Source organism: Fomitopsis serialis (genome assembly GCF_022376445.1).
Source record: "Fomitopsis serialis strain Sig1Antser10 chromosome Unknown B0H18scaffold_8, whole genome shotgun sequence".
NCBI classification, from domain to species: domain Eukaryota; kingdom Fungi; phylum Basidiomycota; class Agaricomycetes; order Polyporales; family Fomitopsidaceae; genus Fomitopsis; species Fomitopsis serialis.
This window is the reverse complement of record NW_025954968.1, coordinates 227,994-240,229: the sequence shown is the minus strand read 5'-3', so window position 1 is coordinate 240,229 and position 12,236 is coordinate 227,994. Positions and strand designations below refer to the sequence as shown.

The following is a 12,236-nucleotide window of genomic DNA, read 5'->3' as shown; positions in this document are numbered from 1 at the left end:
CGCATGAGAGTTGGAACACAGTGACGAGTCGGTGAGCCACTGTATTACGGGCGTGCCCGCTTGGACCACCACTTACTCTCTATCTCCGTGGAACATTGCGTTGAACGTTGATCATGATGATTCTCGCCCGACTACGCGGATCGCCCGAATCGAGATAACGTCCCTCTCAGACGTGCTGCGCTCTGAGACGGACACTGCTTCGAATCGATCGAGGGCTCGGTGTCCGCGGCATTCACCCTTTACGACCTCGCACACCACCCACGCCGCTCGGCCGGAAATGCGCAGACGACTTGCTCAAAGGTTGCGTCCGCGACAGCGGACGTTCCCGCCTGCGGCCGACCCATGACTCTCTGACAGGTACGAATCCATGCGGCTGCAACGTAACGCAAAGCTACCGGGAACTCACTGTTGTGCATAGACCCATCTTATCGCCCGTGGATGCAGTCTAGGTCTGCATCGTGCCTGTCGTGCCACCGTCGGCGATACCATACACGTTTGCTTGTGGTATGGCAAGTCGCTTTCCGGGCGCTCGGTGTCGCAGAAGCTGAGTCTAGCCGTTCTTCTTCCATCTCACAGGCATGTCCGCGAGGTGCTTCTTCCTTCCCGTGAGGCTCAGGGGAAGACATGTACCCGATTCGCCCGATTTCATGATCGGTCTTACATTTGAATGCGGGGGGCTCCGTTTGCTGCCCTGCGGTTTACGTGGAGACTTGATCATGAATATGCTTCCTTCTTTCGCTCTTGCCGTCCCACCGTCTTCTCTCGTGCCCACTCAGCGACCTGCCAGAATTGACACACGTCGCACGAGGCACTGTCAGTGAACGATGTGGGGCAGCGAGCGCATACATTTCTGGTCTACGTTGGTGAACTTCGTGCTTTGGCCGATTCACTTTGATCGCCGCGACTTCTGTAGGTACTGCCCTCGAGGCTTACGTACAGCAGCTCCACGACTCTGCTCCGAATTCTCGACTCCTGCAAAGGTACGCTATCGTCTGCGTCATCCAGTCTCGCTCAACGTCCCAGTACTTCCGGAGACCCCTGGCCGTTGCAGGGGTTGATGCATCGGACCGACCTGTGCTCATTCTATTCGAACTGACCACTGGCAGATCCGGCCCCGCGTACGCTAGCGTAGGTGTGCGGGCTCGCCTTCAATGCAGTCGAGACGCGCACGGCTCTCCATTCCGCGGCGGATACGACCTAGGCGTCCACTATGCACCGCCTCTTCGACGATTCGTGTCTAGTATCGAACGTGTAAGTCAGTCCAATTGAAATGACGTTTCGTGGCTGGTGACATAATTGTATCGACCGGACGTTTGTGAGCCCGATGGAATCTAGATACTTGGCGGGAGGTTCCAGCGGTGCTCGCTGCAGGAACGAGGAATGGGAATTGGGGTTGTGGGTAGCGGCAGCAGGATGCTTGCGCTAGAAGGCGAGAAGTTGTGCCCGATTGTAACCGATAAGCAAGGAACCCTGGGGCGTTTCGTAGGTAGTGTATCTAGATGGTCCGGGACTTCGTGAGCGCTGACGGGGAACTCTTGCAGGCTGCGTCCACGCAGACTAGCCTTCAGCGGCGATGGTTCTAACCATCGAGAGGCGGCGGCCGTGGACACCAGGCGTCGAGTAAGCTATATTTCTTCAACGCCGCTATTCATCGAGCCCAGCCAGAGCCCAGCGGTAGACGATGACGAGAAGCCAGAAGACCGGGAAGCCACTTGGTCGGTTGAATATTGTTGCAGACTGGGGATGTCGCAGCTATTCCTGTCGGTGACTTCTCTCACCTGGTTTACCAAGTTCACTGTCTGCTAATTTCGGGTGTCAAATGTCCAGCCCAGATGTACGTCTACCTTTCGCCTCGGTCTGTCTACGCGCTTCGCTCAACCGGATAAGCACGTCAGACAACCACGGTGTCGGGGTCGATGCGCGGCCACAGCACGCAGCGAAGCTACCTTGTCTGGCCTTCGACGTGCAGCCTATCTACATTTTCATCTAGATAGTTCCGTGCTTCCTCTGCGACGATCCCCCGGCTGCCGGTGGGAGCGCTGTCGAGGACCCAGCTCATCTCCAGTAATTATGATCGTAACATTCTGTGACCGGGCATGGTACATTGCGCAGCACATTGCCAATACTGCTGATCGCACGCAGCGATGATCGAACGGCGGCCCAAATGAAGGGCGCTCGCGGGACAGGCTTGCGCGCGAGGGATGGCATCATGGTGCGTACGGGCGTCCATCGCGGGCGTTCGACATTAAAGCGGAGTGCCGTCAATCGCTACCAGGAAGAGAACGTTCTAACCATAGAGAGGGCAACGAAGCCTACAGTACTAGTTACCAACAAATCGATCCGAGAACCAAGGAACTGGTATATTGTTAGTACTGCGCCGCTGGGGCCGATACGGGGCGACACAGGACTGCTAGTTGACGTCGGCAGCCGAGTTGAATGAGGTGCAGTGCGAAGTGTGGCGAAGACGAGGAAGAGGAGGATCCTTGGAAGAGCTGGGCCGGCTACCAATAGATCCCTATCTAGATAGCTGCATATCGCTGATGCATCGGGGCGAGCGAGGCCCGGCGCATGCCAGGGATGTGCAGCGGGTGATGGGCAGCGAGTGGCGGCTTCTGCGAGCGCGCTGGGGAAGCGGGGGCAGTGGGGGCAGTCCGCGGGGATGAAGCCAGGGAGGGCGAGGAGAGCTGCTCGCCGCTGCTTGTCAGTGTGAGACGGGTTATCGCCACGTGTTGGACGATCTCCTGCGCTAGATCACACCTGCCACAACTGCCTCTTCGGGACATATAGACGCCCGTCGTACAAGCTTCGTCGCTCCCTACTTAAGCTCTCGCCTGTCCTCTCCCCATCACCGCTCATGACCTCCTTCACCCCCATGCCCGACCCCTCCCTCGTCGCGCCGCCCCCCTCGGGCAACGGCGAGGTACCCGGTTTCCCCAAGAAGCGCAAGCGAGGCGCAACGCGCCTGTCTTGCGCCGAATGTCGAAGGTGGGCACCGATCCGACCGAGGTCGGGGGTTCGCAATACGGAAAAAGTTGGCTAACCGACTCCTCCTCGATCTAGATTGAAGCTACGCTGCGACCGCCAAATCCCTTGCGGGTCTTGTATAAAACGAGGCTGCTCCGCGATCTGCCCGGATGGTGAGTGGATGCGGTCCTCACGCGCGTGATCCACTACATCTCCCCGCAAGGCTCTTTGACCACAGGGAAAGGAAACCGGTCAATCCATCTCAAGTTGCCTGCTCGGGATGCGCCCGCTCACCTTTCTTCAGTAGATTCGTTCTTGCGTCTACCCAAGAGCTGCACGAGAAGGTCGCCGCCTTGTCATCACGAATACGCGACCTCGAGGATGGCCTACGTACATCACATGCCCAACAGTCCCAAGAACCACATCCGCTCCTCGCAGATGACCTCCTCACGATCAAAGCACCGATTCAGCGTGAAGGCCTCGCGCAACTCGTCGCGGGCAACGGGCACCCTCAGGACGACCCAAGCGACATAGTCGACAATTTCGGGTCATTGCATATCAGCGATACGGGAAGAACGAGCTATTTCGGGCAGGCGACCAGTTCCTGGGTATGTCGTGCCCATCTAGGTCACGTTCGGTCTAGCTAATCTCAGGGTGATGCCCATCCCGCAGTATTTCCTGACGGTACGATAGCGTGTCATCCAGGAGTGGCATTCCCCATGGGCTAATATAGACACACAGAACGAGAATTCTCGAGAGCAGGAATCGGACAACCGGAGAGATAACCTTAGGCGGCTCCTTCCTCCAGAAATTCTCGTTATGGCGAGCGTGGTCCCCGTTGCGTCCCACCTTCCTCCAACACTAGAGTCGGATTCGGGCCGACTCGAACAATTGCGTTCACTCTTCTGGTATCTCCCGCCGGCCGATGAGGCCGCTGAATTGCGCCAGATCTATTACCAACATGCTGCCTGGATGTACGTAACTCTGTTCTGTCACGTCGGAATTGTCCATTCACTAGCGCGTTTAGGTATAATCCAGTGGACCCAGCGGCTTTCAACGAACAAGCCTTCAACGTCTTCTATTCCGCTACCGCGCCACCACTCGATGATCCCTTGCTCTCCCACCAACTCGCGCTCCTGTTCATGGTACTCGCCATCGGCAGCTTGATGGACTTGTCGCGTCCTGCATACAACGTTGAGGCGGAGAAATACCACCAACTGGCGCGCGCGGCTCTCTTCCAGAGTCCCGTGTTCGAGGAGCCGACTCTCAGCGGAGTACAGGCATTGGTAAGTGGTTGTATTTCGTATACGAGGCTTCTCTCTATCACAGAGAGAAGTCTTCGGGCTGGAGTGGCCACTGATATATGTGATTGTGGCGGCAGTATCTGATGGCTTTCTACCTCTTCCTCTGCGAGCGGCATGGGACGGGCGTCGGTACCCGGTGGGCGTTCATGGGTCTCGCCGTCAAGCTAAGCGTCAGCGTGAGTATCGCCACTACGGCGTCGCGCTCTCAGTGTTAGATGGCCGTTGTACTGACAAACGATTGCTTACATCATTAGATGGGACTGCGTGAGTATATGGACAGGCTTCGGTATGACTTGACGACACTGACGCTGTCATTCCTCGGCAGATCGTGATGCGGGGCGGTGGAATTTGGAGCCAGTGGAGATCCAGCGGCGTCGGGAGACGTTCTGGGAGGTATATTCGTACGACTTGCTACAGGTGCGTTGTTGAGTTGATGATATGAGCGGGCTGATCACTGATGCTGGGGCATTCATTCATCAAGTCGTACACACTCGGCCGCCCGCCATCATTCTCACTCGCGCACATTGACTGCAAGAAGCCTCAGGCAGAGGATCCGAACAACGAGTTGACATGTAAGTGATAGCGGTTGTTCCGTGCCCGGATCTATGTTCACTGATATCTGGGCAACGCAGTCCATTGGTGGAAACACAAGTTTACGTCTGAGTGCATGAACTCCGTCTACGACCAGGCGTTCGGTGCGAAGGTGCCGACGTACAGCACGGTGACTCAGCTGGATCGCCGGCTGCGATCGTTCCCCGTCCCCGCATTGCTGCAGATTGCGGGCTTCGGGACGACGGAGGCGCGTGCGAACAACTATGCTGATAGCATTCCCCTCATCCTCCAACGGCACACCGTCCTCGCCATCAGGGAGTCGAGTAAGTTTGTTCGCTTCGCGTGGGTATACGAGACCTGACAGGGATGGGTGTCTGTTTGTGACAGATCTCCTGTACATGCACCGAGGGTTCTTTGCTCGCGCGATCAACGACCACCCGAACGACCCACTCGGCAGTCCGTACGGGGGCTCGTTCATCGCCGCATACCGCAGCGCTGGCTCGCTAGTTGCCCTCGTCCGGAACATACACTCGCAGCTGAAGGAACTGACCGAACGGATGTGGTTCCTCTGGACACATCTGTTCTCATGTACGGTACGTCAATCAAATTCGACGCTGTCTTGTGTTGCAGCGGCGCTGACGGGTGTTCCGATTTGATCTCGGGTGTCGTATAGATCATACTGGGTTCGATCGTGACCCGCTGTCCGTCAATGAGTCTCGCACCGTCCGCGCTTGTGCAGCTTGACTCAGCATGCGAGCTCTTCGCAAAAGCGGCTCACTTCTTTAAAGCAGAGAAGGTCCTGGTACGTTGGCCCTGCTGTCGCGAAGCTTATGTGGTACCCGACGTGCTGATTGTGTTACGGATATACAGGACATCATGAGGAACCTGCAGGCGAAGGCCCATGCAAGCCTCGCTACGTATCGCAACTCCCCGCCCCAAGTCAAGTCGTCACCCACAGAATCCTCATCGCCGGCGGACGTGCAGACGAGCGAGCTGAACATCCTCGGCGGTCGTACACGACTTGTCGCACCCAAGGAGAAGTCGATGTCCCCGCAACTGATGGACAGGTCTCCGACGTCCCTCAATCCGATCGTCCCACTCCCGCTCAAGCAGACGGATTGGCAGGAGGATATGCACCCGAGTGTGTTGCAGTACCTGCGCACGTTCGTGCCGACCCCGGCACCGGCCCAACAGGTGGGAGGATGGACGAATGACCAGCCGATGGCTGGGCCTTCCAACGTCGGGATGCACCATATGCACAACCAGCAGTCTTCGTCGTTTGACCAACATCAACAGCAGCACCCGGACCTCTCTCCTATCAGCACGACCTTCGGCCAGCCCACCGATATGTATCAACAGCAACAACAGCAGCAACAGCAGTCAATGGGTATGCTGATGGAGGGCATGGTGCCCAGCTTCCCTCAGTACTTCCCCGTGTTCGACTACGGTCTCGCCGGAGATCCGAACTCCGCGTACGTCTCGTCACCGAGCAACTCGCTGGACGGCGGAGACCCAAGGTCATACTCGCCCGAAAGCGCGCCGAGCCTGCAGACGACTTGGCAGGACTTTGTAGCGCAGATGGGAGGGGCGGTATGAAAATGGGCGGATTGTGCTTGTCAGAAGACGCTTTCCGCCACTCGTCGTGTTGTGTCCGATTCTCTGTTGTCTTGCTCTCTCGCATGTGTTACGGTTCCTTGGGTTCTTGTAGGCTGTCTTACCGCATTGTATTATAAGTAGTCAAGTTAATACCCCGGATGTCTCGAATGAGAGTCTGCTTCAAGATGACAGCCGTAAGTATGCAAATCTCGACGCGCTCGACGCATCGCGTCGCCTGTGCTCGCGCCAACCCTACCCCTCGTCAATGACCGGGACCGTTCAAGCGTGTGCAGGGCGAATCAAGGATCCAGGGTGGGCGGTTTCAACAGCCTCGTTAGTGTACAAAACATTTCAGGGACTCGGACACCACAATATCTGTACCGTACCACACACTAATTATTGTCTGTGACGATGCTCTCGACCGCTGACGTGAGATCCACTTCCCCGATGACAAGCTCTTCGTCAACCACAAACGTAAGTGCAAGGGGTGGCAAAGTCGCGCCAGGCTCGTCAGGATCTTGGCTGTCGTCTTCATCGTCGTCCGATGCCTCCGTCTCCGAATCTCCGTCATCTGTGCGCCCTCCATCCTGGAAAATTGCTGCCCTTACTTGGTCGTCTACAGGGACGCGAACACTGCGCATAAAGAGCGAGTCGTTCACCCACCACTTGAGTTTACCGTCGCGGAGCTTCTCGTACCCTCTGCGGAAGTCGTCAACCTCTCTTGCTGGCCCGGGGTACTCCCGGCCCTTCCGACGAGAGTGCAGCTCTGCCTCGCGATATATGCCGGTCAAGACCGTCAACTCGGGCTTTGCGGAGTGTTTGCCGGAGCGATGTTGCAGTCCTACACCGTCCTTCTGGTCGGTGAGAAGGCTGGCGAAGTGATGTAGATTGCGTGAAATGGCGTCGTGGACCGACTGGTCTGCATAGTCCACGCCTTCCTTCTCCGCAACAGCATCCAGAAGCCGACTGAAGTACTCCTGCATGAGATCGGCAGGCAGGAACGAGCCTGGTTGCCCAGTTAGATTGACCACAAGGTTGCTGAGGATCGCGTGCCGGAGTTCTGGAGTACTCTCGAGTTCGAGATTGGTAATCGTTTCGAGCAGGTAAGTTGTATACTTCGCATGCGTCGAGCCAGCGAACGTGAATAGCATGACCTGTGATCAGATGTTCATCACTCGGGTCCGACTGTGGCGGTTCGGAGAGAACATTCAATTGTTGTACACACCTTCAGCGCCTCGTACACCCGACCAACGTCACCGTCACACGTAGCCAGGACAAACTCGCGCAACACCACAGCGTCACGCATGAGCGCAATTGACTGAGCGAGGACCCGGTCTCCTTCGAAGTTTGGCAAGGCTGGACATGCCTGCGTCGATGTCGCGAGTGCCTCAGCACCTGGAGTCAAAGATGTCCAAGGGGAACCTATCGGAATCGTTCGCTCCCATGCAGTCGGAGGCCCAAGGCTTGAGCCGGAAGGTGTAGTGTCGTCACGGCTTGACTGCGCGTGCATGGCAAGCTCATACCCACGGCTCGTCGAGTAGGCGCGGTACAGTTGCAGCGCGACGGTCTCGAGTTCTTCAAATGATGGCAGTGTCTTCTCCTGCGCACGTTTGGCGAAATATGCGAAGAGGTCTGGCGTGCCCCAATGCACGCTGAGCCAAACATGCTTCATTGATAATTTTTCTACGATCGAAGGCACCGTGACGTACCGGAAACAATCAAGATGCGTGCATCCAAAACCGTGAACAGATCTCCGTCCCCTGTTTGTAGTCGACCTTGCTCAAATTTGATGGCGTACCAAGCCCGATTTTGTTTGCGCTGTGGCCAAGAGTCGACACGTCGTCGCTCAGCGATGGTCCCCAGTGCCGCGCAAACACGCGACCCAAGTCCGTCCGCCCTGTGTGCCACATCGCCAACACTGGTTCAATGAGGTCGAAGTTCTCGAAGCTATTGCCACAATGGAATCCGAGGTAGTTCTTCAACTGATAAATATACTCGGAGGCGAACCCGTCACCACTGACAAGGATGAGGCGGGGGTTATGCTCCTCCGCCGTCTGACCTATCTGGCCAAGGAAGTCGACGAGGGCATTCTTGATCTTGAGCTCGAGCTCGCTCATGATACTCTCCCTCCTTAAACTGCATCCGAGGGGGTGCACCTTGGTCTTGGTCTCGGGTACGCGCTGCTTTGCTCCCCGAGTACGGTACAGGTCGGACACCTTGCCTTTGTACGCGCTGAGCTCCGGCACATGCTCGACGAGCGTGCGCAGCCACTGAAGCACCCCGACCAGCTCGCGGTGTTCGTGATCAATGAAGTCGAGCAGCTGCTCGACCGTGAGGCTAGCACGCTTGTTCTTTCGCAGGAGCCGCTGCTTCTCGGCAACATCGAAGGCCGTCACATCGCAATCCACAGCCTCCACGTACGTCGCGGGTAGCCCGGAAATGAGATGGCCTGGCAGTCGGTCGTCTCTCTGTACAAGGTAATCCTGCACATTGCCGAGCATTATCATACCCGCCGTCGTAGGGTCACTCCCGTGTGCTTTGACCGTGTCTGCGTCGTGCATTGCGAATTTCTTGAGGTACGTGAGGACGGCAGTCTTCTTTAGAGTCCGACTGCCTAGAGGACTAGGATGTCCCTGAGAATTTTGGGCTGTTAGACTGTGGGTTCGTTTCGACCTAGGACAGTACTTGCCACCAATGTTGCTAGTACTGCAATCGAGTCCAGTGTATGTCCGATCTACATTCTGTCAAAATGACAAACTATAAAGGCTTTATCACATGACGCATTGCGGACCGGATGAAGACAGATGAAGACAGAGAGCGCTCATGAGCGCCACACCAGTGGCACCACGCCTGACCCGCGTTGAGTTCATCTCCCTGTCCGACGCCCTGCCCGGCTAGCCACTCTTTCGCATCCACATCTTCGCCAAGGACCCATCGCCAGCAGCTGTTCTCCCTCGGTCGCACAACACTATTCACAGACGCTTATAGACATGCTCAAGTGCGGGAACGCTGCCCGGCCGACCTTTGGCCGGGGTCGACCGGTGAGCGAGATCCACTTGTGCTGTTCTGTCGGATGCTCATCACGAGTATCACGCCTTGTTGTGCAGGTTCAACGTAAGATCGTAGTCTGCGGAGATGGCGCGACAGGTGTGTCTGTCATCTCGTAGATGGTCACTGTGAACAGCTTCTCACACCCGTGCGCGCAGGCAAGACTTCGCTGCTCAACGTCTTCACGCGCGGTTGGTTCTCAGCAATATAGTGCGTCTTCGGATGGTTGTGCTGCAAACCGTACACGGTAAGAACGTTCTGTCCCCAGCGAGCCCACGGTATTCGAGAACTACGTGCACGACCTGTACGTGGAGGATCAGCTAGTGGAGCTCAGTCTGTGGGATACAGCCGGTGTGTGTCGCTCCGTGCCGTGCTGTTCCGCGCAGACTCAACCACTGACCCGTCTAGCTCGCGCCCAGGTCAAGAAGAATTCGACCGTCTACGTTCGTTGAGCTATGCTGAGACCCACGTCGTGATGTTGTGCTTTTCCGTGAGTGCCCCGACTTCACTCACGTCCCGCATCTGACGCGCAATGCTGAATGTAGGTAGACAACCCCACATCATTGACCAACATAGAGGCCAAGGTATTGCATCGCGCGCAAATTTCTTGCCTCACGGAGTCTCCTGACGTGCTGCTTCTAGTGGATCGACGAGGTACTGGAGTACTGTCCAGGAGTTAAGGTGTGTTCACCCTTTGACGCCTACCTATCGTTCATGGCTCATCGTATTCTTTAGCTTGTCCTAGTTGGTATGCTCCGGCCTCCTCCACATGCCCTGCTGCTGCATGCTGACTGTTGTCGCCCGCGTTACGTAACAGCTCTGAAATGCGACTTGCGTGAGGACCGGGCAACATCAGAGCGGCTCGCCCGGTACGGTCTGCACACAGTACAATACGAGGAGGGCATTTCCGTAGCGCGTCGAATACGCGCTTCGCGATACTAGGTGAGTCTCATGTCTGGATGCTCTCAGCAGTTCCTGACTCTACGCGCCCGCAGAATGCAGCGCAAAGCACAACCGGGGCGTCACAGAGGTCTTCTACGAGGCTGCGCGCGTCTCGATAAGCACACGCGCGAAGGGCGCGGGCAGCTACACTGGGAGTGGCTGCGTCATTCTATAGCCCTCCCGCTGCCTTTGCGGCAACTTGTTCCGCTGGACATGAGCAGTTGCCCGGATACCCACCTTGGATGATATCACGCTGGGCGTTCCCGTAGTCTTCACGCTGTTCTTTGTTTTCGTCGCTTTGCTCGTGATGACCCAGCCCTGTTATATCTATGCTTGCTTCGCAGACATACAGATACACACTACATTAGCCATGCCCACCCGCCGACTAGTGCCTACCTCCGCCCCCTTGTACCTACTAATCTACCGCCCTGTATTTTTGGTAACTCCCTGGATCTACAGATACATGACTCATGGACCGACACTGCCTGTGGCTTCGTCAGCGACGCCATAATCCAGAACTTTGAATTGGGACAGTTACTCGCTTTAGTGGAACCACGACATAGAGACCGTACGAGAAGCCGCAACACGACGGACTGGTTCGGTGTTCTGGTAAACAGGTGAGCGCAGAAGAAAGGACTGCCTTGTGAGATCTTGAGATGTCGTCTCGTCTGCAATCATAACGCGTCGGGCACTTTCGCCTCTGCACGCTAGTGTCGCGTTCACGTGACCAGACGCGTCCGAATATATGGCAACGCGCCACAGACGTGGCGAGCAACCCGCGTTTCCTCCTCCTCTCACCTCCGCCCTCACCCGCGTTACCGCCTTCATAATATACCGAGATAAAAGAGCCTTTACCTTACCCTACGCGACACCCAGCTCCCCATCATGCCCCGTGCTCCCCGTATGAAGTGCGCGTTCGCAGAGCCCGACGTGCCGAAGATCAAAAAGGCGCGTGCTGCGGCCGTGAAACTCACGCCCGAGGAGAAAGAGGAGAAAAAGGCACTCGCAAAGGCGCGTGCCGCAGTCAAAGAGAAGAAGAAGCAGTGGGAGGAGACTCTCAAGCCGTGGGGGTCGCGCGACGGTCGCGGTGTCCCATTCATGCCCGGTACTAAGGTCAGTGCTTCTTGACGACGCGTCGAACGCGTCCCATCGCGTATGCTGAAAGGTCCCTGTAGGCGCAGTTCAAGAGCGACGCGAAGAAGGCCTTTGGCCTCAACGACAAGGAGATCGCGTCGCTGCCCTTCATGGATTTCTCCGGCTCGTCCAAGACCATCTACCGCCTCACCGACTGCAAGGCTCTCGCCGACCGCAAGCGCGTAGCCCTCGGCAACGACGCGTTCGACTATCCTGCCCGAGAGATCATGGGGGGCGTGCAGCCGACAAAGGAAAAGGCCATGTTTATGTCCCTGGCGAACCTCCTCGGCGAGCCCGACCATACCGTGACGGTGCAGGGGACGTCTCTTAACTCGCTGTCTGGTCGGCGTGAAAAGAACCGCTTCTACTGAATGTTGTGCACCCTTTATTCGCCCTCTACCATCGTATGCTATCGTTGCTCCTGTGGCCCAATTGTCCTGTAATCTGCGAAACCCTTCTTGCCGCCTGCCTAAGAGTATGCTTGTTAGGTCATGACCCACGTAGAAGTAGTCTACAGTCGTATGTTCGTACCGATTAGTGTTGCTAGGCCATCAATACATCATCACATCCTTGAATTATGCATGTTCTGCCATCGCTGGTATCGAGTTCTGCTCCCAATCAACGTCCGGTGGAAAGTCGCACTCGCCCAATCTGCTCTACAAATGCATCACACTCACCGTCAAGAGCCAGGTCGAG

At 56.6% G+C, this 12,236-nt stretch overlaps 4 protein-coding genes across 4 annotated transcripts; 3 read left to right on the top strand and 1 right to left on the bottom strand.

Annotated features, from left to right (window-relative positions):
* The first annotated feature begins 2,838 nt into the window (after positions 1 to 2,838).
* B0H18DRAFT_983271 (fungal-specific transcription factor domain-containing protein) lies at positions 2,839 to 6,606 on the top strand. Its single transcript, XM_048044607.1, has 15 exons — positions 2,839 to 2,985; positions 3,061 to 3,137; positions 3,188 to 3,215; positions 3,269 to 3,572; positions 3,637 to 3,648; positions 3,706 to 3,938; positions 3,992 to 4,250; positions 4,346 to 4,444; positions 4,523 to 4,532; positions 4,594 to 4,685; positions 4,750 to 4,840; positions 4,901 to 5,143; positions 5,208 to 5,413; positions 5,494 to 5,622; positions 5,691 to 6,606. Exons 1-15 carry the CDS (start codon positions 2,855 to 2,857, stop codon positions 6,414 to 6,416), a joined length of 2,640 nt encoding a protein of 879 aa, XP_047897795.1. The 5' UTR covers positions 2,839 to 2,854; the 3' UTR covers positions 6,417 to 6,606.
* Positions 6,607 to 9,122, bottom strand: B0H18DRAFT_983268 (uncharacterized protein). The gene is made up of 3 exons (XM_048044606.1): positions 8,157 to 9,122; positions 7,642 to 8,068; positions 6,607 to 7,570 (listed from the first exon to the last, which is right to left on the bottom strand). The coding sequence occupies exons 1-3, from the start codon at positions 8,975 to 8,977 to the stop codon at positions 6,809 to 6,811; spliced, it is 2,010 nt and encodes a 669-aa protein (XP_047897794.1). The 5' UTR covers positions 8,978 to 9,122; the 3' UTR covers positions 6,607 to 6,808.
* A 123-nt stretch (positions 9,123 to 9,245) lies between these two features.
* On the top strand, positions 9,246 to 10,586 carry B0H18DRAFT_642843 (small GTPase superfamily). The gene is made up of 10 exons (XM_048038918.1): positions 9,246 to 9,457; positions 9,524 to 9,563; positions 9,623 to 9,674; positions 9,733 to 9,815; positions 9,884 to 9,954; positions 10,010 to 10,048; positions 10,107 to 10,145; positions 10,200 to 10,212; positions 10,282 to 10,406; positions 10,460 to 10,586. Exons 1-9 carry the CDS (start codon positions 9,407 to 9,409, stop codon positions 10,404 to 10,406), a joined length of 513 nt encoding a protein of 170 aa, XP_047897793.1. The 5' UTR covers positions 9,246 to 9,406; the 3' UTR covers positions 10,460 to 10,586.
* Positions 10,587 to 11,190: 604 nt separating this feature from the next.
* B0H18DRAFT_642841 (uncharacterized protein) lies at positions 11,191 to 12,137 on the top strand. The gene is made up of 2 exons (XM_048038917.1): positions 11,191 to 11,519; positions 11,582 to 12,137. The coding sequence occupies exons 1-2, from the start codon at positions 11,292 to 11,294 to the stop codon at positions 11,909 to 11,911; spliced, it is 558 nt and encodes a 185-aa protein (XP_047897792.1). The 5' UTR covers positions 11,191 to 11,291; the 3' UTR covers positions 11,912 to 12,137.
* Positions 12,138 to 12,236: the final 99 nt, after the last annotated feature.